The sequence below is a fragment of the Amblyomma mixtum genome, chromosome 3, assembly GCF_055824585.1.
Source record: "Amblyomma mixtum isolate Tamu chromosome 3, ASM5582458v1, whole genome shotgun sequence".
Taxonomy (NCBI): Eukaryota; Metazoa; Arthropoda; class Arachnida; order Ixodida; family Ixodidae; genus Amblyomma; species Amblyomma mixtum.
The window spans coordinates 276,609,838-276,634,641 of record NC_143014.1 but is presented as its reverse complement, the minus strand read 5'-3'; the positions used below and the strand labels follow the sequence as shown (position 1 = coordinate 276,634,641).

Genomic DNA, 24,804 nt, shown 5'->3' with positions numbered 1-24,804 from the left:
TCCTTTTACCGCTGCTATAATTTGTAGCGTTCAATTTTTTCACTCTCGTTTTTTTTTTCACTTCTTCACATTCGTCGCGTGAGCCAGCCGCACACATTTTCGCTCCTTAGCATAGTACTGCATGGAGTTGATGAAGAAAAAGAGAACAGAAGCTGCCTGGCCCTGGGCGGCAGCTCGGGCGAGCGGCCAGTTTGCACCAAAATCCCAAGTCCCCTGGTAGGGCTGCGCATGTGGCTGGCTCCCTCACCTCCGGAAGTACGTCTCGATGGTGGCTAGAGCACGGACTTAAGGGCAGCTATGAGCGGCGCCGACGAGTACTACCGGGCGCTCGAGGTGCCGCGGAATGCGACACAGGACGACATCCGGCGCGCCTACCGGAGGCTGGCTCTCAGGTGGCACCCTGACAAGAACCCGGACAACAAGGATGACGCGGAGAAACGCTTCAAGGCTATCGCGGAGGCCTACGAGGTGCTCTCGGACGAGACCAAGCGGCGCCAGTACGATCTCTACGGCCCCAGCGGCTACGACACTAGCCAGCAAAGTGACGTCGGCGCTGGCAGCTGCAGCACTAGCAGCCGGCACGGCGGTGTGTTTGCCGCCTTCCGAGACCCCGAGGAACTATTTCGTGAGTTTTTCGGCACCGCCGACCCCTTTGAGGAGCTGTTCCGCACTGTACGCCAAAGTAGCGCCAGCATGCATCCCCATGCAAAGTCGTCGAATCCGTCGCGGCCGACTGGCGGACCCGGGTCGGTACAGACCGGTGGCTCTCCGCCTTTTCATCATCGCAGCTTGGACCCGGGAAGGATTTTGCGCCCAGGGTTTTTCTTCGATCTGGACGACCTGCTATTCGGTGCCTGTGGGAGCGTGCCCACTGGACCCGGCGGTCTTGGTTTCCCGTCGCAGGGTGGATTCGCGGGTATGCCGACCGAGCAGATGAGTTCGGTGCGCTACTCGAACGGCAAGCGCTGTGAGACGCGCACAATCGTTCAGGACGGCGTCAAGACTGTGCTGTGCTTCGAGGACGGCCGCCTGGTGTCGCGCACTGTCAACGGAGTGCCGCAAGACGTGCCCAAAGTCTCCGAGGACGGCAGAGACGACTCCCAGCAGGGTGCCTACAGCAGCTCGGCGTCGCACAAAGCCAGCGAAACCGGGTCCTCGCCGCACTCTGCCGAAGGCGCCGCCCGGCAAGCCAAGAGCGGAAAATCTGTCGGTGGCGAGCTCAGTCCCAAAGTGGGTGGCAAGGCCAGCAGCCACTCGAACAAACAGCCCCCGACTCGGCAGTCCAGCAAGGCCCACAAGAGCCACAGCCGGACAGCTTCTAAGTCTGCCATCAAGGTGCCCCGCAAAGAAGGCAGCGAGGCTACAAGCGGGGCTCCTGCGAACCCGCAACAGAAGCCGCCCAATCAGACTCCGACGCCGACGCCGACCCCGGTGCCGCCACAGCAACAGCAGCAGTCGAACGCTCAAGCCGCAGGCGTCAAGAGCAAGCCACCGAAAACTGGCAAGTGAACTGCCGCGTGGAATTACCCGCAGAAAATTCCGATGCCGAACCTGGACCACGACTGGAAAACGCCTGACACGCACTTTTTCTCTTTGTTCAAAAAAACAAGAAACTAAGATGTGCTCACTCCTGTGCAAAGAAAAACGTGCAAGCTGTACAGCATTCTTCGCTCCTATTGCGGACTTAGAAAGTAGTCGCAGAGTGCCGTGGCCGTTTTCAGTGATTGGTTTTGTGACACCTTATTGGTCACAGATAAAAAATTTAAGTGGAGCGCTGTTTAACGTCAGCTTTCGTTAACAAAATTATGAATAAAAATGTGAGCAAGGCTAACATAAAGTTCGCACTTGGTACCGTTGGTGCTAAACGCAACCTTAGGAATGTTCTATTTTTTGCCCCGGTTGCTGTGGCCATGTGAAGTGGTCTGGTAGGAATGTATGTACCATAGCTTGGAAAAGGCGAACTTTGATGTAATAAATCAGTAACTGCTATTACAAGTGTAGGTCAAGCAATTAATGCAAGTTACACGGCACTCTTGAAGATGAAATGAACACAGCGGAGTGAGTCTACGAAACATTGTTTAAAGAATACATATTGCCTTAGAAGATCAAAGTTTTGACTACTTTTCTTAGCCTCAGCGGCAGGCATTGCAGAGGTACTGTGGCTCACCAGATTTCATTCAAACTGTTTTATTCAAGCTGCTACGGCTTGAGATGCCGCAGTACATCCAGACAGCTATGCCAGCCAGACAGCTATGAAAAAACGCATGACCTCGCAGCTTACCGGCAAAATGCGGGAGACGCGCAGGCGTGTAATCCTTCAGGGCATGGTATCCGATTGGAGAGAAAAGCGCAGGCCCTGTACTCCATTCTGAGCGATTTTTGCACTAAAGCAGTCTTGTTTTTTAGTTTAGCTACATGTCTGTGTGAGGTTCCGAGGGAGGGAGAAATGAGCGAGGATGGGAGTCAGCGAGTGAAAGCATTCATGTGTACGCCACGATTTACCTTGCCTAGCGCGTTCTCTCCACCCCTCCACCCCCCTCTACATGCAGAAGTCAATTTTAGGGTAGGGTGCTTCCGAGTGGTTGTATCCATGCACATGAAGTTAATGGCCAGCTACTGTACCGCCCTCGAAGACGTAGAAGCACAATTCCCCTGCAGAGAAGAACGATGATCAAGGGTCTCTCGCGCTGAGACACCCAGGTGACGTCGGGCGGGTGGCTCCCAGCGTATAATAAAAACAACCGCAAGAAGCAGTTTGACGAAAATGATGGGCATTATTTCAAAGAACTCTTGTGGACTTCTCTTTGGGTGTTGAGTGCTTTTCATCTCCTGTGTTGGCAGCTTCTTCCGAAGTCCGTCGGGCAAATGGCAATGTACACCGTTTGGAAAAGCTTGGTTAAGTAACTCAGGCTAGGTAACTGATATTCGTTCCCCACTCTCTCTCTCTCTCTCTCTCTCTCAACTCGTCTGCAGTGTTGAAAGGCGTGCCTGCGCCAAAGTTTCGGGTAGTGTTGACCACGCAGTCCTTCTTGCGGATTCTTCCTGCTATGCGCATTTTATAGCGGTGCCTGGGAGTCAACGGCGAGGGGTAAAATAGCACGTCACCTGCACTCCGCCAGTAGTGTCAGCTTGTTTGTGCGGCAGTGAGCGCGCGCTCCGTTTTCTTTTTCTTTTTTGACGCTCCGGGAGAGCCATAATTCCTTGAGCAGCAGCGTCGACGGCAGTGGTAGTTTTGAAACTTGATATCGCAGCTGCAAACCGTTAATTCCAGTTAACTACTCTACTGCAATCGCAAAGAGTTGACTGTTCGTCTTCAGTGAATCATCATGTCATTCAGCATTTCTTGGCTGTTTTCTGATTTCTGCCACCGGAGACATGACTATGGCCAAGAAAAGTCCTTTACATGAAAACAGCTGTTTGTTTTTTAAAATCTCACTTCCAATTTTCAATCAAACAGTCCGTGTGTTTTCGTTCAACGCCCGGGACTCCTGCTTGCTCCTTTACCATCGGTGTTAAGAGCGATCGGTCGTGGAGCTCTGTAAATGTAACGTCCACTGAAAAAGTTTCCGGGTGAATGCGCCCATGACCACAGTGAGCTCGCGACCTCATGATGACGCAGTGATCGCTGCCACTGGCTAGCTTTGGTGGAGTGGATGATAAATTGTGCTCGCGCTCAGAAACTCCACTGCAGAAATTGACGAAGCTGTTGCCACAACACGCGCGTCAGTACACTCTGGTCTCTGGCGCGCTAGGAACCGGAACTTTTACAGCTGGCGGTACTTACAGGCGACAAGCCGGCAAAAAGTGCCATAGAGCACCTCGAGCATTGTACCTATACAGTCATACGGGTTTTCCCACGCTGCTGCGCTCTTATAAGGCCTGTTTACATGAACTCGATAGAGTCGAATCGAGTTTGCTTGTCGAGTAAAAAACCAGTTGTCGGGTTCATGTAAACGCTGTCGGGACGAGTAAAATAAGCGGCAGAGCGAATAGAGTTAACTCGCCTGCAGGGGGTAGGTTAACTCGCTTGACCCGCCTTTCTAAAAGCATGCAATCGAAGAGCTAGGTTAGCGGGAGGGGCGAGGATAAATGCGAACCCGTTTTCGCCTGCGCCATCGCGCCTACGAGACAGCGGTACCGTGCCGCCATTTTGGAGGCTGCCACTGCCCTCTCCCACTTGCGCTCTTTGACGCTTGGTTTCGCTGTAGTTGAAGCGGTCTCGACTAGCTAAAATCGAGTTCATGTAAACACGCAGTCGTCGAGTTGGGCTCACCTGGCTCAACTCGATCCCCTGACTCGACCCGCCGCTGTCGGGTTCATATAAACGCCGCTATAAGGTAGTAAAGAACGTGTCTTCCGTCGAAGGAGCCGTTTTTCAAAAGCGTCAGCTCTCATACGGCTAGTTTCTTTACGAATTAAGCAAGGTATATTGTTAGGCGTGTTGGTTGGTTAAAACCATACTGAGAACGGCAGACCTGGCAGACGACAAACAAGGGTAAGGAGTCGACACAACTGTGATGAAACAGACAGTGGACACAACTGGACAGAGCTTCCCGGAACGGATTGAGCGTCTAGGTGAAAAGCCTCATGCAGCAATACTACTGTCTAGGTGCTGGGATTACTGAGGACATCTACATCCCCACGATGATCACGGAAAGGTGGGCTTTAAACGACGCTTTGAATTCCGAGCAACATCCGTTTTGCAGAGATCAAGAAGTTTCCACAGTGTTCTGTTCTAAGCAGCAGACAGACGCTTCGGTGGCAGCAACGCAAAAAGCTCTTTATTCGAGGCAGCAGCGTCCTTTTATAGGTAACGCTGCATGCCGGTCAGGCACACGTCATTTCTGGTACAATGTTATCAGATCGACTGGCTGATACAGAACATTCCTTCCTCCTTAATCAAAGCTACACGCGTTTCTTTCCGCGTTCATAACTGGAGGCTTGATAGCGATCAGGAGGACGTCTTGTTCGATTACTTCTTCGCAAATGAGCCTCTTCGGGTGTAGCCATGGTTGATGCGGTGGAACTTGAAGGCTGCGCTGCCATGTGTCTTGCCTCAGGCTGCGATGCCGATTCCTCATTCGAAGTGGCGTCATCTAAGCGAACATCCTCAAGCTTGTCCGCAGTGGGACCACTAATCACGGAGCCAGCAGGGGAATCTTTTTCCGAAGGAGCTGATGGCAAGTCTCGCTGAACAGCGGCACTTGGAGTGGACTCAGGATGCGCTTCTTTTGCGACGTCCGGATGGAGTCATGACTTTGCACCCGATATCCAGCTGGGTCTCAAGTGGTCGATATGCACAAAACAAAACTGGTCACCGACTTTGACTACAAACGTAGAGTCGCTTGCACGTTGCATTACGACCGCTTCCTCCCATGACAGGGTTTCCCCTCTCGTTGTCTTGACGAGAACTGCATCACCGGCTTCCATCTGCAGGTCCCTTCCTCGGCCCTCGTTGCGATGAGTGGCGTCTCTGGCTTGGCGGCTGCGCATGTCCTGCACAAAACTTGGCTTCAGGAGCGAAAGCTTCACTCGGGGTTGTCGTTTCAGGAACAGCTCAGCCGGCGTTCTTCCTGTTACGGAGTTCGGGGTGTTCCTGTAAGCAAGCAAGAAGTCGTTAAGTCGTTGGTGCAGAGTTCTGTTCTGCCCTGTTAGGTTATCGTGAAGCACTTGCTTGAGTAGAGTTGCCTTTGTCGTCTGAACTAGCCTTTCCGCTGCCCCGTTCGATGAAGCGTGGTACGGTGGCGTACGCGTGTGGCGAATCCCGTGAGAAGAGGTGAAATTGGAGAACTGCGCAGTAAACTGAGGTCCATTATCACTGATGAGTTCCTCCGGGTAGCCATACGCTGCAAATATCTCCATGAGACAGTCGATCGTTTCCGACGTCGTCGTAGTGCGGAGGCATTTTACTTTTATCCACTTTGAGTAAGAGTCTACTAGAAGGAACAAGTTCGAGCCATCCTTCATGGCGAAATCGACATGGACTCTCTGCCAAACACGAGTTGGATAAGTCCATGGATGGAATGGCCCTGGTGCCTTCGCAGGCATGGTAGTTTGGCACACTGTACATTGACGGACAGTGTCTTTAATGTTTTTATGTCTTTAATGTTTAGCCCCTTTCTTCACAAAGATGCGAGCTTCGAAGTTTTTGACGACTCCCGGGGTGCTCTTGAAAACCTCGGGATACTTTTTCCGTAAGGCTTCTACCCTCTACTCCAATGACTTATCTGTGGACAGGCTGTATACTGCTTCCCAGTTTATCTGCAGTTTTTCCAGTCAGTCTCTTCCCATGAGAGCGGGCATCGGCGTTCGGTTTCCCTTCACTACCACTACAGGCAAAGAGATTTCACTTGCGTCCTGCTTGACTAAGACGTTTGCTTTTCCAATTACCTTCAGCTTTTCTCCGGTGTAAGTGCGCAACGACACATTGGATTCCACACATTTAACATGCGGGAAACACTGCTTATAGAACTGCTCTGGTACGATCGTGACCGCTGCACCTGTGCCAATTATCATCGAAACAGTCTTCCCTTCAATGTTCAGGTCGACGCTGTAGCCCCTTGAACTTTTGCCCGAGAAGAACACAGTCTGACAACTCAAGTCTTCGGATTCGTCGTCCGTAGTGTCGACGTATCTGACAGCTTTTGCTTCGGCTCAGCTTTTGCAGACGGCTTGCAAATGCCCTTTTTTGTTACAATTTCTGCAGGTGTGGTTGCGATACCAACATTTTTCTCCCGCATGACGCTTTCCGCAATGCTTGCAAGCACTTCGCCGCTCTTCCTCGCGTTTATCTTTTGCCCATGCAACCGTCCTCGATTTATTTTCCTTATCACGGCGACGTTCACCCTGAATGACGTTGACGCTGCACGGTTTTGTGTCAAACTCATGCATTTGTTTCGCCTGTTGTGCCGGTAGCTTTTTATCTAGCGCCGTTTGGCACGCCAGCTCGAACGTCAACTCAGGCTGTGCAAAAAGAGCCCGTTGCGTTTCCTCGTCACGCAAACCAGCTACAAGCCTGTCCCTTAAGGCATCATTTAAAAACGTTTCGAAATTGCAATCTCTTGCAAGATGCTTCAGTTCAGTGACGAAATCTTTGACGCTTTCATTTTCCTGCTGCATTCGGCGATTAAATTTACAACGCTCTGCGATAATTGAATGAGCTGGGCTGAAATGATCTTCCAGAAGCTGTTTAATTTCTTCGAAAGTCTGGCTGATAGAGAACACACAGAAAAGCTCGCGCTACTGGCACCAAGCTCAAGATCTACTAAGCTCCGGAAAAAAAAATCAATTAGAGCACTAAAAGGCTTAAACCAGAATGAAAGTACACAGTCTTTCTGAGACTGCAAAGATATATTAAGGTAGACCAGCTTTACAAGCGCACGCTTGCGACATACACACACACGGAAATAAAAGGTCCTCAAAATTTTCTAACAATATTCATGGTAATGAATCAGGCCTTTGATCTTATAACGATAAATTACAAAGTACCGAAGCAGCGAACAAACTACAGTGAACAAAGTCTAAAACACCAAATGCCAAAGACTTTGAACAAGAACAAGGGTCTTAAGGCAATATTTGAACGGCACTTATCAATATCTGCTTTTGAGGGTGCTTTGGCCAAATCAACTCTTCTGTAAGCTGATTGAGTGCACTTATTTTTTTAAACGTCAGTTTGAGTTTCAAATATGCCCTTTTTCAACAAATGTATGAGGTGGTTTATTTTTTCTTTTGGTTCCTCATGCGCAGTTGTGTCTGCTGTCTCGAAGTAAGTCGCGTATATGGTCAGCATTGTGAACTTTTGTTTCTGTTAGTGTGCAGCTTTCTATGAATGCTTTGTTTACAGTTTTTCTCTATACTAGTAGAATTTGAATTATGTATTTGATTTGTACAGCGCTGTTTTCTGCGCGTAGTCTGTATGGGGTCTCGGACCAATTCAGGTCCAAAGAAGCTCCTTTCGTCTGTGACCCTTTGGTTTCTTGTACAATAAAACTAATAAGACATGAATAAAAGATCTTCACACTGGCAAAGAGGATGCAGCAAGACAAGAAACTACAGTCAACGTCGTACTTCTGTAGAACGCTTGAGCGGTGCATTGCTCTGGAAACAAAACGGCACTCTGCCGCAGCCGCTGGGCTCTTCACACAACATTTGCATGTAAATTAGTCACATAGACCTACCAGCCAGATGGTCCAAAATGCCTCCCCGAAAACCATCAGCTGCTGCTCAAATTTGCTTTTTTTACGACTTACACGCAGTGGGCAGCGCGCTGTACTTGAGTTTGACGTGGACTGTGTACCTTCCCTCGCATCAACCTTCATTACCTTATGCCAACTCGCCCTCCATCTCTCCTTGATTGCAGAACTTCTCTGGGGCATTGCATAGTGTGCTAGCAAAATCTTTCTGTTTGCATAGCCGCTTTGTCTCCTGAATCTCTTTACTTTGTCTTGTGTCTTTTTGTTAGTGTTAGCATTGTTATCCTGTAGGAATTGCTATGCCTTGTCACTCGTTCGATCGCGAACATTCGTAACTTTATAGGTGATGTCTTTTATGCGAGCGTAAAGTGTTTAGCGTGTGACCACGGTTTCTTGCAGACAAGAAGCCCCAGCTATGCCGGTGCCCACGCGAAATAAAGCTCAGTCACCCCAGTTAATTTTGCCGTGAAATACACAACTGGTGCTTGCGTTTTCGGCTTCTAAAAATAGCAGAAAAATGCCCAATACCATCGCACACTAAGGCCGCATTACACTTGGAAGTGATGCTTTGATCGGCAGCAAAAAAAAAAAATTGCTGACGATTACGTTACTTCCTAATGCGAAATTTGAGCGCAGCTCATTAGCAGTTTCAGCTTTCCGATAGATTGAGACAAACAATTCGAGCAAGAAATGTAAGTACAATTATAGACAACTCGTTATTTTTCACACATATTCTTTCTTCAAGAAACACTCCACTAACAGTTCTTGATTGTCATGAAGGAAGCTTTGTGGACGGAGAAATAGATGGATATATGCTCGACTTGCTGCACCAATGCCTGGTTCTCAAAGACGAGGTCTGCGCAAGTATTTCGCTAAGTTGTCACAGCTGTGTGAGCCGTTACGAGCGAGAGGAACGGGATGTTATCCCGCATAAGTGGCAAGAAATTCTCGCTTGTCTTTATATCTACATTAAAGTCCCCACCCACCCTGCCACCCTGGCAGGTGGCAGCGTTTCTGGCACAACGTTGTCAATGCCAAAGCATGCAGCGCACATCTGTCACTACGGACACATAGCTTAAAGCACGATTGAGGTGTCCACTGTTCCAAGACGACAGTTATGCGCCTTCCCTCTGGTTCAGGTGTCCACCGAGATGTGTGAGACAGATACTGCGCATATCTTAGGAGGGTAGCTGTGTAGGCCAGTTGGTGAGACATGAAGGCGCTAGACACCGCAGCGGACACGGGACATACCGCCCTGTGTCGTCTTCTTTCTATGTCCCGTGTCCGCTGCGGTGTCTAGCGCCTTCTGCGCATATCCTTTCCTCAAAAAAATACCGAAGACACTTTGGAAATTCTAAAGTGTGCTTGGTGAAAGCCTTGTGGCCAACCCACTGCCGCTTCCCCGAACCCCTTGGCGTGGAATCACTGGGCCGCTTCGGAGCCATACGTTTCACTCACTCGACTGCAACGAGATGTCTGGCGAAGGAGCGGCGGTGTAGCTGCCGCCGCCGAAGCGCGCGCGCTGGTTCTACCGCTACTGTATGACGTCACAGTTGCTATGCACAGCTGCACCCCCCACTGGCGTGCCGGTTGCTAAGGAGGGGAGGAGACTGCGCTTTTACTTTCTCCTTTCCAAGCTTCCGCTCCTTGCTTTCGCAGCTTAAAGGGTGTCCACTACTGGTTACAACGGGCAACGGCGACGGCGATAGCGATAGCGACGCAGCGAAACGCAGAAACGAGCGCCTAAAGGGCCGTTTCACATGCATGCGATTTTCGCCTGCGACGCTGCGAATTCTGTCGGTCTGCGACTGGGGAGGGCCGTCGGTCTAGCCGCAGACGGCCTGCCACCGAGTTCCGTCCGGTTGGAATTCAGTCGCAGCGTCGGTGTGTTCGCTCTGCGACTGACCAATGGGAAGCGCCGAGATCGCGTGTGACGTGGGGTCACGTGAGAGCTGTTGCCGTAGCGTAAGCAAAACTGTTTATTCTTATCAAAACATACGAAATATTGCCTTGCAGCTAAAAACACGCTGGTCATAACACCATCAACACATTCCGTGCAGCGTTTTTGTCGCGTTTAATCGTGGGTTGCATACGCGAACTTCGAGCGCCCTTGCGTGTCCCTCCGACCGAACTCGCTGGGTACGCGTAGCATGTGAAAGCATTGAGCGAAAATCGCACTGCGGCGTCACCGACGAGGCCGACTATTTTCGTTCTAGCCGCAGCACGTGAAACGGCCCTAAGAGCTGCTCTCTAAAATAACGCAACATAGAGGCGCATCTGATATCGAAATTTCGTTTATTTCTTGGGTGGACGGTGAATGCGGTGAGCACCGCGCACAGGATGCCCGACCTCGCAGCAGTTGCTAGAAAAGATAAAGTAATGCTGCCCAGGTATCTGCGATATTATGCTGGCTTCCAGCCATGTTGGACCTCTTTTGCTTACACATACCCAACAATGCTGGACAAAAGAATTTTTGAAGGGGAAACAGTTTATTAACGCAATTATATCATATATTTGCAATATATTTAACTATACCAATCAGTATATCCGCAAATTTCCTGTCGGCATGCCTTTATTTTTTGTTTTGCTATTAACATTTTTGCTATCGTCAAAAGCATTTCCCATTTGTTTTCTATGGCAGTCTTAACTGCCCTATGTGAGCTGTGGAAGCAATTTAAAAAAAAAGACTGCTATACATCAGAAGAATGGGCTATTTCAATATTTCCATAACAGTACCTTACAGTTTTTCAATATTTAGAATTTTTGCCCGAGAACGTTCGACATGGAAGAGGGCAAGTACCAGCGGTGCGCTAAACCTTGTTATTCCATTTGGGTGTACTGTTTTGTTTTTATGAATTTCATGCACCTGACAGTACATGCTTGCATGCATTGTCAGCGGACCTTCATTGTTTCTCGTGCTAGAGGAATCAGCCTAGTCCGAGTCAACAGCGGAACTCATCGAACCTGAGAAGCTCTCGAAGACGCATATTTATTTCGGTGCAGGAATACATTTAGTTTATTATCATCTTCAGTAATCTCGCCTGATACGATATTATCCTGCACTGCACGCGACCTTCGTTAACGTGAAGTCCATCCTTCATTATGCGCAGAGTACCCATGTGAAACGAGGCTGGGCGAAGGCATGTATAGTATATAATTGGGCGGAAGACTATAATTTCGGTAGAACGCAAGCAGACGATATCCACCGCAATTATATGCTGACTGTAATAATAAAAAAAAGCATAACTAGGTGTGCACACACTGGCTCACGAGTAGCTTTACGGAGAGGTGCGCTTTTTCCCGGTCGGTAAGTCATAATCGACTTTGTTGTTTACTTTAGCACCAATTCAAAATTGTGCATTCCGCCCTGGTAGAGGTGCACACTGGGGGGCAGGTCCTGCAATTGACTTTCTGATCATGCGGAGCCGCAACCATGATGAGCCTCTCTATAAGCCCGAGAATATTCAAACGCACAGCTCTCATAGTGAAAGTACTTTAAAAGAGTCGGCTGCTGAGCTAGTTGTTGTCATACATAACAAAATGATTCTAACGCCAAGACGTACAATACACAAGAAAGAAAACAACATGGGCACTTATTCACAACTGTTTTAATGAGGCAGCCAACAAACAGCTCTTGAAACTTTGGAAGCCTTTTATATAAAAAGTGCCGGTTAAAACTCTGTCAGTGACACATCTGTTTATGTCTGTGAGGATGAAAGGAAATTCCTTTCACGCCTGCTATGATGAGACCTTTTTGCTGCACTTCCCGGTTGCCTTGTACGGGTGCGCATGCGCAAGGGTTTTGAGAGGGTACATATGTCTGTCACTTTCACCTCATTAAACAGTTCTGAGTAAGCGCCCATGTTTTCTTCTTTCTTGTGTGTTGTACATCTTGGCGATAGAATCTTTTTTTATTACGTGAAAGTTCATTGACACTAGTGCAATATGCAGACCAGTTTTCCAGACAGGAGAGTAACGGTTGCCAGCGTATGCGAACATATTACACCTTTGAATATGATTTCCCGTTTCGTCTTTTTGCTCCAGAAAGTAAAGTTCAATGTCTCTTGACCATGTTCACCTCAATTCAATCGACTTCAGGCGCCCTTTGTTTCCTTTTTCTCTATTCTGCGAGAACAGCGCAATTAGTTAAGCTACTCGCGTTACTTGCGTGATCGCTGACGCCTTTTATCGCTCCTCTCTCGATGCCTTGATGGGGGACTTAGGCAGCACTGAAAGGAAGGCACTCTTCGGGGATCGACTTGGTCATGCTGGCGCCGCTCATTGCACGGGCTGCTGTTTGAAGCTAACAGCCTCAACCCAACAATGAGAAAATGACGTGTCAACTATCACTGCGTATCTCAAGAACAACTCAAGAAGGAAGCGGCAAATGCACCTCAAAGGAGGCCCACACGCCTATGGCGTCGACAGATTCTGGTGTCGTCGTCGTTAATCCCCTTGGACCTGCTAGCGTGACACCGAGAGGACTTGCAGTTCCAAGGGGATCAATCCAGAATTAAGCGAATTAGTTAATAAGAATCGATTGAAGCCATTCGATGGAAAGCCTCCTTTGAGGGCCTCTTCTTAGCCATGCAGGGGAGACCTTAACGATGCACCACTGCACGGCTATGAAAACAACCGCGTTGTCTCGTTAGGTATGGGGAAAAAAAGCACGTAAAACTTTCTTTGTTCTCTTTCCTGAATGCTTGCCCATTCATGGTCCCACCTTCTTCGTCATTGCAAGACATTACTTCGTAGTTACCAGGTAGAAAAGGATCTGCCGAGGTGCATGGTGACTGAATGTTGCAAACATGATCGAAGCGCTCAAAATCATAACTCGATAGCCACATTAACATTTATTTCGTCAGCATCATCATCGGCATCATGTCCGTACTTCGAGACAGCGTTATTCACCGCACGTGAGGCAAGATTATAATGAAACTTAATATTGTGCACAGTTTCGGATGGATTCTTCTTCAGTTTGGTAAGAACGGAGACCAGACTTCAAAAAATGTATCTGCCTCTCCAACAGCCTTCTGGAAACCTCCCGAGTGAGCACATTGGCGCTTTTCCTTTCGCCCACGACGGCATATTTTCCTGCAAATTAAACGCATGGGCCAGCCCGAAGGAGAGAGTGGACAGCGAAGACATCGGCGGCGCTGTGGCACGGGCAGCGAAGGGCGCCATAGCGTCGCATAACCAAAGCAACCTTCTTCACCGGGGAATTGTATCCAACATGAAACTGGGGCAGGAATTCCGTCATGGAAACGAGTTCGGGGTGACGACGGCCGAAAACTGGGCAGTGGCAGCAATACGTCCCTGCCCCGGATAGGGGACCGGCTTTCGTGCTGAGCAAGTCGCCGATGGTTCCTCCGCCCTTTCCACCTCTGCTTCCAAGGAATGGATGTGAGGAGATGTTCTGTGAATTTTTCGTGTGGACAAAGACCTATCCTGTAACAGCACACTTTCGATTCCCCAAATAGTGATCTGAGGATTGGGAACTGCTTAAATAGACCAGACGACGCATGTTTACTGAGCTCCACCCTCTTTCTCTTGTAAATATCTAAATTAAACTCTCTCTGTTCAGTCCTCCCTTCGAAGTCGCTCGCTGGTCCTCGTTACATAGCAGCAGTGCTTCCAGATGAGGGAGCCATGGACCTCGACCTTACAGAGAGGTGACCCAGGCAAACAGACTTGCATCTGGCAACGGGCTCGCCGCAGCGCCGCCATCTAGCCTAAACATCTGCTGTCTACATCCGGGAGTCCTGAATGAAAATACAACTGCCATGACGCTGAGCATCTGCCAGAATTGTTTGCTCTTATTTTTTTCTCTTTCTTGAGATCAGGTTTAACTCCTCAGGTCTACCCGCCGTAATAGCGTGCGTGCGATGTGATAACCTGAATGTCATGCGATGTGATGAAACAAGTTCCACAATTCACGCGCTTTCAGTGCTGGCATACACGCTGACGACGGAAGAAAGCCAGTGAGGCGAATAAAAGTATCGCTTGAATGGGCTTTTGGTGCGACAGCGCTACCTCACGAGGCCTAACCGGCTCACCGAGTTCATGTGAAGCTTGGTCTTGAAGGTGATCTTGGCTAAACCATAGATAAATAAATAAAATAAATATTTCCGCGACTGGGATTCATCGGCGGCGCGAACAGATCAGCTACGCTGGCCCCTGCACGAGAGCACTATGCTATGGCCGCAGGCGATCACTCCTCGTGTTAAACTGCAACACACTCTCGCGCTGCGCACTGCACATATATAGTCGTCTTCATCGAGTAATAATACTACCGAACTAATGTCGCCAGACGTGCCTACGACCCAGAGGAGCAAAACTATGAGCCAACCAGGATAAACACATGCCTTCGCACATCTACTCGGTTTACGTACGTGAAACCCTACCACTTTTATTCAGTGTATTAAGTGCTCGCTTAACCACTTCGAGCTAGCTGCAAGGGATATGAAAAAATACCTTGCACTGAGTGCGTCCTTTCTAAGTCGGACTTCCTAAGCGGTCATTTGAAGCCGCCAGCTCATTTTATTCAAAACACTCCGGGCCTCTCGACCGCCGAAACCGGACTGAGCGACCTGGCCTTAGGGACAACAGACTTGCGAACGGAAGTGACTTTTGCACTTTTTTCCGAGGTGGAGTGTGCTCTAACAAGATGCATACACACCGCAAGAACATTCGGCTCTCCTCCCAGCGCACACGCACACAAACATGCACGCACGCACAAAACGCACACGCGCGCAAACGCACACACTCACGGACGGATGGACGCCGCTTCGATCATCGAGGAACCCAGGAAAGCGAAGCCACTAAGTGTAGAGCCAGGCCGCAGAAAAGGCAGTCCCGCAGCCAAACAAGCTTCCGGGCAGCGTAATTTCCGCGCAGCCAGCGTTAAACAACGTCTTCGTCGGAAGCCCGGTGTTTCTTTCGGCCGTACTTCTGTGTCACTTTTCTCTCTTCATCTGTCGCAAGCAAGGCGACGAGGAGGGAGGAATTGTTTCCGTTTCCCGCGATCTCTCTTGGCTTGCTTGTGTAGCCTGCGCAGTGCGCGCATCGGTCGGCTCAGTTTGTTCTCTTCCCTCTCGGAGCCCGTTGTGTACTGCGCCACGAATGACCGATTGTTTGCCGAGAGAAACGAGCAAGCAGTTTCCCTCGCCCCGCCACCCTCTCTCCTGCAGTTGCAGATGGACCGTTGATTAGGTTTTTGTCGACCTCCGCGGGGCCCCCATTGCTCCGCCGGCCCCCGGCTCTCTACGCAGAATGCTTAAGCGACTACTCGGTTGAGACACCAGATTATGGCCTGCCCCGAGCTCATACAGACATCGCCTGAGGGACGTGCCAGGAATGCAGTCCGCCAGCCCTCAGTTGGCCAAGTTTTCTCGGAATTTCCCCGTTTGTTTGCTGGCATGTTGCTCGTTGTAGCAGGCGTGGAGGCAAGTCCGCTTCACTTCCCTTAGCTGGCGGTCGCTTGCAGGAAATCCGAAAAGGGACCAGTAGCAGTGATTGCCACCGACAAAGGCTCATTTTTCTTTAATTACTATCTCAAATGTATCGACACCGTGTAACGGCGCTACTCAAGTCTTTTGTTGGCGAGCTACCGCGGCCGGATCACTAGGAACCGAAAATAGGAAACCTCGAAAAACACAGTTCTCGCGTTTGCGCGAGGTAGAACTCTGACGCTAAAGATTTCTGCGGAAAGATATACACTCGAGCGGTTATTTTATCATGTGTAGCAAGCAGGGTGCTGAGGTTTGACGCAGTACTCCGTATGATATTTTATCAAAAATGGCGTCTATGAGAATACGTGCAACCTGTAACCTGGTTTCCCTGTTTTGTTTCGATAGCGATATTTTTAGCCTTATTAGTGACCAATCCTAAAAAAAAAGTAAATGGCTCAGTTTTATTCAGACATATCCCATTTTTCTTTTAGCTCTTCCCCTTATAAAGATATAATTTATACTTGTTTGATTTGCCTTTTAAAGAAACTGTCCCATTATAGCCACAGTTTTTACTTTCAGAAAATAACGTTTTTTTTAATTAATTCCATTTTCAAATTAGCTCGTTCGCAAAATACGATATCGTGCTGAACAGAAAAAAAATTGCGAGTGCACTTTGGCAACTAAACTGTTGAGAGGCAAAAGCTGAGGACACTATGCAGTGACGACTTCCGGTGGATGTGACGTCACATCGCTCCCGTGGCTATATCGATGCCCAAATTATACATCTTTCGGGGATCTTAAGTGTTAATTACGCTTACTTACACATTTTTTTCATCTACTTAGAAACAAATCCGACGTTTTTCCAACCATTCTGTAAAAATTTTCACTATGCCGTGACGACTTCCAGCGGATGTGACGTCACACAATTCCCGTGGCCATATCGACGTCCGCGCTAGTTCGACGCAATTTCGACAATTTTGCCTAAGATTAATCAACTAACTAACGTACATTAATCAAACTTGGCTTCAGGGTTCATTTTTTCCCCTCTATCTCAAGCAACCATTGGTTTTCTTCTATATTTTTTAGTTCCCGAGTTAAACGCGTGTGACAGCCGCCGCGGTGGCTCAGTGGCTATGGTGCTCGGCTGCTGGCCCGAAAGACGCGGGTTCGATCCCCGCCGCGGCGGCTGAATTTCTTTGGAGGAGAAATTCGAGGCGCGTGTACTGTGCGATGTCAGTGCACGTTAAAGAACCCCAGGTGGTCGAAATTTCCGGAGCCCTCCACTACGGCGTCTCTCATAGCCTCAGTCGCTTTGGGACGTTAAACCCCATAAACTAAACCAAACCAAACGCGTGTGACACTCCACCTTGGGGGATTCGCCTATACATTTTACCGACACGCTTTATCAAAGAACGACAGGTATGAGCCATTAAAGGCTTTCGCCTTAATAGCTACCTTTTGCATAGCGATACACGCTATGCAAAAGGTGTATAGCTATGGGTACATATAAGGTTAAAAAAACGATACTTTTAGTGAAAATAGGCACGTACTTTCGGTATGCTCTTCCGTATGATAGTGGCTGAATAGCCGCGGTTTTTTTGGTAGCTCGGTGAAAGGCGGGTCTCCTAGTGAATAGCGTGCTTCTTATAATCTACAAGAGTTAGACCGCGCTAAAGAACCTCAAGTCTCTGGAACTGATTTGGTGCTGACAATGGGATCCGCTTTCTCTTTAATTGTCAGTTTTGACCACACCGGATACAGAAAGGCGAACATGACGGCATCACCATGCAATAACCCTGTACTGAATCCACTAATATGAGCAGCGTATAGTTGACGATAATGGTGATCATCAATTTTTCTCGAAGCAGATGTTAGGCTGAGTATTCTGACATCACTTCTACCTGACCTAATCAAGTGACATGTAATTTCAAGGAACACTGTGTCCCGTCTCACAATTTGTTCACTGTGCAGTGGAAGAAATGAGAGCGACACGACGGCTGTCACAGGTGTACAGTTCTCACACCTTTATGCGTTGACCACGTTGTCAGCTTTCAAAAACCAAGAAGGGGAGCGGGGGGCTCAGCTGACATGACGTGGCGTTGGTACGGAAGACTGTTTAGGAGTATTTAGCTTAGGTAGAAGTCCACTTGTTTTAAAATTGGAGGTTGAACTCGCGCTTGTTCCTCAATTATGGCAGCCTCGTGTGAGCCTTGTGTGAGGTCTCGTTTCTGAGTTGTGTAAAGAAGTAAAGGAGAGATAAGGAAGAAATCGCTGTCTGGCGCTTTAAACCGCCCAGTGCGGAAGTGGAGCGCTACACGCTCGACATGTTTGGAAAAAATTTCGTATCTATGGCATCGTCTATGAAGTCTTGTACAACTAGCAGATGAAATCACTAGAAACACAGTTTTGTTAATTTAGCAACACATATAAGCAATACACTGTCGTTTGAGTTTTAGCTGATAAAGCTCCGCCCTTTCGCATTTTCTTTTGTGCTCCCAATTTTTAATAACGGCGTGCTACTTCAACGTTTATTAGATTATGGTTCATGGGGGTTTAATGTCCCAAAGCGGCTCAGGCAATGAGGGACGCGTAGTGAAGGGCTCCGGAAAATTTTGATCACCTAGGGTTTTTTAACGTGCACTGACATCGCAGAGTACACGGGTCTGTAGAATTTCGCCCCCATCGAAATGCGACTGCAGTGGCTGGGATCAAGCTCGCGTGTTTCGGGTCAGCAGCCGAGCGCCATAACCACTGAGCCACCGCGGCGGCCTTTAACGATGAATATAAGTTCACAGTAGTCCGTTGAAATGGAAAGCGAGAACAATGATGTCGCCTTTTGCGGAGTGATCTTTCGATGGAGCAACTAACCACGCCTTGTTTGATGGTCATCAGTGGATAGAAGGTACGCATTGAAGTAAGGGCTATAAATGAAATGATTTTCGCCCGATCCTATTCGGTTATGCCATCCGCTCATCTGAATGAGGGATTCGGGTGACAGAGAGGGCATGGAGCACTTGCAAAGTGCGAAAGAAATCATAATGAAAAAGAATTGGATTGTAATCATTAAATCACTCCTCGCCCTTCGTGGAAGAGGAAATATCAGATCCCCACAACATTCATGCCGTAATAGGCCCTCCCATTACAAACACAATCAGGCGCAAATCTCTTCTTGCTGCAAATGTGCTCCTTAATCTTGTGTGATCAGCGATATTTGTTAAGAGTGAGCTCCGTAGGCCCTTGACGTCCAGGGAAATCCTCTTCTTGGGATGTTGACTCGGTATAGGACAACTGCACGGTCATTGCACTGCAAGCGTTCCACTGCATCGCAGAAACTTCCTAATACTATGTTCTCTGTACATTGCAGGTACACGAAAACTCACCCGACACTTTTTTTTAAGTGATATTTATTGCCTCAGCGCATAAAATGGTGGTTGATAAAAAAAGTATGTTAAAATGAATGAAAAAATTGCCGCCGATTTACCTGGTTAAGTTAAATGCGACTTAAGCCTCGTTTACATGAACCCGACAACGGCGAGTCGAGTCAGGGGATTGAGTTGAGCAGGGTCAGCCCAACTCGACCACTGCGTGTTTACATGGACTCTGTTTTAGCGAGTCGAGACCAGTTCAACTGCAGCTACACCAAGCGTCGAGCAGCGCAGCGAGAGAGGGCAGTGGCAGCCTCGAAGATTGCGGCACGGCACAGCTGTCTTGGAGGAGCGACGGCGCAAGCGAAGAACAGGTTCGCATTTATCTCTTCCCTCCCTCTAACTCGACTCTCCGACTCGATCCGGTTTGCATGCCATCTGCCGTTGGGGTCGAGCGAGTCAACCCACCCCCTGCAGCGGAGTTGACTGGACTCGCTCCCTTCCCTCGACTCCCGGACCCGACTCTGCCGTGTTTACATGAACCCAGTAACCGGTTTTCAAATCAACTCCTCAACTCAACCCCGTCATGTAAACGCCGTTTTAGGAGTTCTAGCAGGTTTGCCCTTGTTTAGCTTTGTTCATGTTTCTTTAGCATCTTTTATGCTTCAGAATTCGAGTTGCACCCAAATGTTCTCACAGTCATTCCTCGCTTTTCCTATTATGATAAGCCGCCAGAACTGCTCGCGGCGATACTACACTCTTAGTGAAGTCCGGCATATATATCGCACGCTGTCGAGGCCGGATGTTGGGCCAAATTTAAGGCGCCTCTAAGCAGCTCGTGCGTGCAGCGCGCAGCGGAAGCGGCCTTTTTTTAAACGGCGCAGTTGCTATGCGGCCGAGAGTCTAAGCGAACACGTAATTAAGCGCGGCATTTTTATGCGGTGAAAAAACTAATATTTTTCCTCCTTAATAGTGCGCTCACTCAGCGGCACCACGTTTGTGTAGCCCAACGGCGGATTTTTTCCTAAAAGAAAAAAAAAAACCGTTTCGATACATTTCCGGGACGTCCAGCGGCCAAGCATCGCTGTTTACAGACACAATGCACCATGCGTATGTAGCAAAATCAGCGACGCAAATGGACACAACTGAGACTTGAACCCGGGGCCACACGGTGAGAAGCGAGCACACCGCTACACCACAAACCGAAACGTAGAATGAGGACGTTATCGGTTTTAAATATGCACCACAGAGCCGAAAATGACACGAATGTGTGACGTGCAAAAGTAGAGCACCTTTGTTCCTCTGTAGCGCGCACCTTATCTCATGGCACCAACGACGTTATATACCGCGCGTCAGGCTCAGTCCATCTGAATATTTGATTGCATGAACGTGGCAGTTGACGTGGAGCGCTTGCTTTTCGAGTGCCTCCCCCAAGATAGCTCAGTGGCTGCGGTGTTTTACTGCTGAGCAAGTGCTAACGTCCTACACTCTTCTATTCTTGGCACCCTTCAAGATCTCGGTCTCCCGCATCGCTTTCTCCTTTCAATTCACTCATTTTTAACAAACAGAACCTTCAGTGTACGTATCCATGGGAAGCCTTTTGGTCACTTTACCTCCAACCGCGGTGTACCCCAGGGCTCCGTCCTCCCCCCCACATTATTTAACGTAACTTTTATACCTCTTGTCCGAGCCCTAGAGAAAATTCCTTCTGTGCGCGTCCTTGCGTACGCCGACGACTTAACCTTGTGGTCCTGTAATCCAGATGCGTCTGTGCAAAAGTCGCCGCTTCAGCAAGCGCTGGATGCCTTAACATCACGACTACCCTTTGGGTCTGACCCTCTCGTGTAATAAATCTTGTTTCATTCGCATTTGCAACAGAAGTGGCTTACGGAAAGCAGCACCTTTTACCTTCACGGTAGATAATTCTCCAATTCCTCAAGTTGAAAGTGTGCGTGTTCTAGGTCTTCTACTTCATACATCTGGGACTGGGACTCCGTGGCTAAAGGCGACCCGTAAATCGGCTCACGCTACTCTCGGTCTGATTCGACGCATAGCTATGCGCTCTGGCGGAGCGCGTTTTGATACTGCCCGTCAGCTCGTGCGCTCCATCCTTCAGCCGCGGATAGTGTACCAAGCGCAATTTCATCGCCTCACCCGCCGACAGTGGGACTCCCTTGAATCAATCAATCGGGAGGCTATGCGCGCCATAACTTATCTTCCGCGTATCACACCCATACCCATTCTGCAAGAGTACGCTCAACTTAATACATTGAGTGAACTTATCGACCGGCGTGAGGCAAACAGAGCACGCAAGATGTCGCTTCAGCTTCATCGTTTACAGACTCTTCCTCCATGGTCATACTGTCAGCTCACAGACAATCGCCCCTCTGCTTCAACGCCGATATCAGCCGCTCATCTTCCTTCAGGGTGCATAATATACACCGATGCATCACACACAGCAGTGCAGGGAGTTACTGCAGTTTACAGTCCCTCACATCCTCATCTCAACTCCCGCGCTACATATAGCTCGGATACTTGCTCCCCCCTGGCCTTGGAGCTTCAGGCGATACACAATGCCATTGCTTCCCTTCCATTCGTACCTACTTTCGATATTGTACACATTTACACCGACTCCCTTGCCGCCCTTAAGCAGCTTAAGGCTGTCCGGTGCACATTCCAAGTTACACAATTCATTCACCAACTTTGCACAAAATACCCCTGTCCTGTGCGTATACACTGGATTCGCGGGCATGCCCAGGATCCGCATAATATCCATGTGGATGCAATGACACACCTTGACACATCCGATATCCCGCCACCTTCCCCTCTTCCCTCAGATCCGTTCCTGTCCCATGTTTCCGAGAAACAGTCTTTGCGTCAGCGAACACGCGCTCTAATTCCTCCGTGTTCGTACCCTCTCCCCCGGAGTCTCACTCGGGAGGAGGAGGTATCAGTGCGCCGGATTCGGGCAGGAGCGGCTCTGACTCCTTCTGTGCGTCATCGGTGGCGTGACAAACGTTACGAAGTGACAGACAAGTGTCCCAATTGTGGTGCTGCACCCGACCAGTGTGATGAAAAACACTTGCTGTGGACTTGCCCAGCTACAGCTTCCGTGAGACGACGTTTACTAAGAAAGGTTGGCCTGCGATGGGACGTTGCAGACGACTATACCAAGTGGACTCTAGATAATGGCTATATCACGAACTTTTGCCGCTTTTTAAGCGAGGCTTGTTTGCACTCCTTTTTATAACTCTCTTTCCTTTTTCATTATGCCTGATGGCAAACAGCTCGAATAAAAAAAAAAGTGTTAAACGGATCTGGTCCAGGCGTCATGCAGAAATTTCGATTTAGGTGGAAGAAAAAATGTTTACATGCTCAGGTTCGGCTATGTGAAAATAAGAAAAACAAGTGGTCAAAAGTAATTTCGACCACTCGTATATAAAGGAAAGAAAAGAACAGCGATTTGTGTTTAGGTACAAGGTGGGCCCCTGGGACGTCACCTGGCCGCTGCTCCTCCTTAATGCTGCAAGAAGTGAATCAGCTGTTCCGTCAAGATGCTGCCCACCAGGGACATCAAGCGCTTCGGAAGCTGCTATTTCTGCAATTTGGCAAGGCAAAATACAAATCAGCACAATTACGTCTGCAGTGCAGCAGGGGCTCATCATGACGACACAACAAACATCAAGAAGCTAGTACATATATATAACACGGTAATTTTAGCAATACTTTCGCGTCAGAACTATTTACATGGAAGCAAAAAAAAAGTACTCTGCGTCAAGAAAAGTGGCGGAAGTTCACCCTCCCTCTCCACGGTTAATACGCGACGACAGCTTTACAACATCCTGCCCTCCGTTCTCGACACTGCGCCTGCTCCAAAGCTCACCTTGACCATGTGAACACACGTGGCACATACTCGAAATCGCCCACCGCTCGACCCGCACGACCCATATGGCTCAAGCCCACATGAGAAAACATTTCGTGTCCAAAACATTCACCTGTGCTCAGCAGGTGAACTCCGAAGTTCTCGCTGCCTCCTAGCGCAACACCGTGAAGGGCAAAACACGCATAAAATATAATATCATTAATAAATAAATTACGATGAGGTATGGACCAAGTGACGGCTGAAATTTCGGTTACTTGAGCTCCTTTAGAAGACATCTGACGGTAGGTATTAAAAAAATATCCCTTGCTCACTTTGCCAGAATATACCACAAGCATAAATTTGTGCGCGTTGATTAACCTCTCCTTATCGGCGGTGATATATTTAAACTGGTATGATCTTGCACTGAAAGCGTATGTTTATCTGCTGTGATCTTACTATGGCGACTTGTTAACACGCATGGCTTCATTAAAACCTGATGCCCCCGCATCAAGTTCATATTCTGAAGCGGCACGGGCAAGCTTACAACGCATATAGCCCTGCAACGCACGAAGACCTTGTTGTAAGTGCAAAACTGGGAGGAAATAATGACGACTGGAGGCGAGAAGCCTGCGATGTTCCCCAATATTTCATTCAGAAAAATAGCAAAAATAACAAGCGCCTTCCTTAGCGTGATAATTAAAAGGCAATAATACGTTCCCCTGTGTGCTCCTTGCTTTCAGACCACTCTCCACTTGTCGCACATACAGCCGGCCATCCCAGCGGATTGTGAAAACTGAGTGCGACTTTCCGTGAAACAGAAGCGTAATATAGTTGTAATCTCACAGGCACCTGCGGCTCCCAGAACCAGTTTTTCATGTAGTACGCGCCTTGGCTCCGGCAAATGTAAAACTACGTGCTTGAAAGTAAAATCGAACATACGAAAAAACACTCGCCAGCGCGTATGTGCTGCAGAGGGCTCTTCACAATACGCGCACTTTTGTCCACCGACACGACGAAGGTTCCACAGCATAGCCAGGTCTCACTTTCCCTTGAAATTCTGAGTGTCATACACCATCATTTTGATGTCAAGAGAGGAACACAACTAATAGCCAATAATAATCACAAAATCGCTAGTAAATATTGCCATGCTTGACAAATTCTTACGCACGGCCAGATCAGCTTTCATGCAACCACCCGCTGCGTCGCGATAAGCACGCTGTTAAGAGTGGACAACGAGACCTGGCGCCGGCGGCAGAAGCATAGACGACGACGGACGGGGGTTGTTGCTCTCCAAATCACCGAACCTCCGAACCGATCGAAGGACGCTGTCTCCCACGGGCCTGGGAGAAATTACTGTCAAATGAGTGTCGTCGTTAGGCAACGATGTGGCGAGAACTTGGGACAGCAGCAGCAACGCTGGAAGCAGAGATGCACATGAAGCACGGCGGACAGCGGTATACGTTGGCCGAGTCGGCCTTCGGGTCACCGGACTGGATGATGCTACGCAAGGTCACGCTGAGCGAGGCTGCTAATTGAAAGACGCTGTGTCGAAGGGGTCTTGTGCTTCGGCCATCCGGCGGGGGAGTTCGAGAAGGTTCAACCACCTGCGAGGAGACTGCGGGATTCTGCTTTCCCACGGAGGCAACGCACAGAGAACTTGCGGCAGTGGTCAAGGTGACGCATCTGTGTTTGATGACTGTCTTCCCTTTCTCATCCCCCGAGCTGTGAGAGAGCGAGAGAGCTTCAACACCGCCCCGTGCCGTGGGTGGTACCGCCAGCGTCATCAATGGCCCATCCGATTGGACAACGTTATTCGAACCAAGTTCCCCGGTCAGGGATCTGGGGAACGCGAACCGTATTTAACGGGATGTTGTTGTGTGATCGGAGTAGCATTCGCATTGCATTGCATTCGAGTCGATGCTCTTCTGTAAATA

General features: G+C 48.9%; 1 protein-coding gene across 1 annotated transcript; it reads left to right on the top strand.

The window, feature by feature from the left end:
- Positions 1–297: 297 nt before the first annotated feature.
- On the top strand, positions 298–1,509 carry LOC149354971 (dnaJ homolog subfamily B member 6-B-like). Its single transcript, XM_089577566.1, has one exon. The coding sequence runs from the start codon at positions 298–300 to the stop codon at positions 1,507–1,509; it is 1,212 nt and encodes a 403-aa protein (XP_089433692.1).
- The last annotated feature ends 23,295 nt before the right edge of the window (positions 1,510–24,804 follow it).

Coding starts and splice junctions, on each gene's coding strand:
- LOC149354971 (XM_089577566.1), top strand. CDS start 298: ATGAGCGGCGCCGACGAGTACTACCGGGCGCTCGAGGTGCCGCGGAAT.